This window comes from Palaemon carinicauda, chromosome 38 (genome assembly GCF_036898095.1).
Source record: "Palaemon carinicauda isolate YSFRI2023 chromosome 38, ASM3689809v2, whole genome shotgun sequence".
NCBI classification, from domain to species: domain Eukaryota; kingdom Metazoa; phylum Arthropoda; class Malacostraca; order Decapoda; family Palaemonidae; genus Palaemon; species Palaemon carinicauda.
Genome location: NC_090762.1, coordinates 40,332,008 through 40,333,859, shown reverse-complemented (window position 1 = coordinate 40,333,859; position 1,852 = coordinate 40,332,008). Strand labels below are relative to the sequence as shown.

The following is a 1,852-nucleotide window of genomic DNA, read 5'->3' as shown; positions in this document are numbered from 1 at the left end:
ACCAAGTTGTGAATGATCTTCCTAATCGGGTAGTTGAATCAGTAGAACTTCATAAGTTCAAAGTTGGAACAAATGTTTTTATGTTGACCAGGCTGACATGAGTCTTTTTATAGTTTATATATGACATATCTGTTTTTTGATGTTGTTGATAGTTTTAGAATGATTTATTGTTAATTTATTCTCATCATTTATTTATTTCCTTATTTGCTTTCCTCACTGGGCTATTTTTCTCTGTTGGAGCCCTTGGGCTTATAGCATCTTGCTTTTCCAACTAGGGTTGTAGCTTGGCTAGTAATAATAATAATAAGGGACCATAGAAAAGTATGTCTGAGATTTTATTTTTTTATTATAATTCTATCCAATTTGTTCATTGATTACAACGAAAATTATTACAGAATTTGATGATTGAACAGATAAAACAATTATAATATGAAAAAAGAATCAATAAGTAAAGAAATAGTTACAATAATAACTTTAAGTATTTTTGTAATAAAGAAAATAAAATGAAAACTTCAGGACATGATCTTGTGTTAACAAATACAAAAAAAAAAAAAAAAAAATGTCAATAATAGGTAGAAAGTGTCAAAACTTTGGTCAGAATGCCAACTTTCTTGAAGAAAATGTCATAATTATCATTACTAATAACTAAACAAAATTGCTGGAAATGACTTTGTAGTATATCAAAGAATCCATATAATTCAAATAAAAATTCTTATTTATTTCGTCACCGTTTTAATAGATTGTTTGATAAACTAATTTATTCTAAGTTGGTAAAGTAGACATATATTTTTCTGACCTCAAAATTCATGGAACTCGTTCCATGGTCTCTGTTTTGTTATGGTTATTGATTGATATGTTTAGCTCCCTTTCTTTAAGTAATTAGGTTTCCAGAGCAGGCTCTTCTTAGTATGCATTATCATAGGTAGTTTAATGATAAAATTGATGGCTTCAATGTAAGCTACAGATCTTGTCAGGTGACGAATGTTTGCCAGTCTCTTAACGAGATGATCCTACTGGCGTTAGTTTATCTTGAATTCCTCCGGGTCCCACTGGCTTAAAGTCTTCCCTTATGCCACCGGGTCCAACTGGCTTAAAGTCTTCCCTTATGCCACCGGGTCCCACTGGTTTAAAGTCTTCCCTTATGCCACCGGGTCCCACTGGCTTAAAGTCTTCCCTTATGCCACCGGGTCCCACCGGCTTCAGATCTTCTCGTATCGCACCGACAGGGCGTCCTCCAACATTGTCAGGTCTGAAGTGACCGGTTCTATATTCCTGTTGACCTAGTGTTGCAATACACATGCCTGAAAGAAAGATATTGAAAATAAGATTTAATTTCAGGTTAAATACTGTTCGTTGGTTAATGACATTTCAGACCAAGTTAAATGTAAAGGGTTCAGGAGATTTCAGTTTCATGAAATGAACAAAGCGATGTGAAATGTGGTCGAGAGAAATTGCGAATTGTGTCTGTCTTTCAACATGTCAGAGTTTAATTATCCGAATATGTAGGAACGTATGATGGTGAAAATATGATGGACATTAAGAATAACAGAAAGTCCCCAGAGATTGCAAAAGAAGCAGGGGAAGGAAGAGACGACGATGGATTGACGAGCTTAGAAAATTTGCCTGTACAGACTGGCATAGAGAGACAGTAAACAGACTGGAGTGGAAGGACATGTTTAATATTTTTTTATCAAGCTAAAGATAATTTTGGATATTCAGAATTTGAATCTCTTGACCAAGTAGCAAAAATTCTACCAAGAGGTTAAATCGTTTTTACAGATGCACAGTGACACACGTTATTATAAGTTTGATCTAAACCGATGTACTTTTCAATCGCAGTCCAAGAAAGTAG

The 1,852-nt window shown here is 34.2% G+C and overlaps 1 protein-coding gene across 1 annotated transcript in view; it reads right to left on the bottom strand.

The window, feature by feature from the left end:
• Positions 1-564: 564 nt before the first annotated feature.
• Positions 565-1,852, bottom strand: part of LOC137630153 (complement C1q and tumor necrosis factor-related protein 9B-like) — a 3,011-nt gene continuing 1,723 nt past the window's right edge. Inside the window, exon 2 of the mRNA XM_068361608.1 lies at positions 565-1,301. Within this exon, the coding sequence (XP_068217709.1) occupies positions 997-1,301 (305 nt within the window). The 3' untranslated portion in view covers positions 565-996. The remainder of the gene's footprint in view (positions 1,302-1,852) is intronic.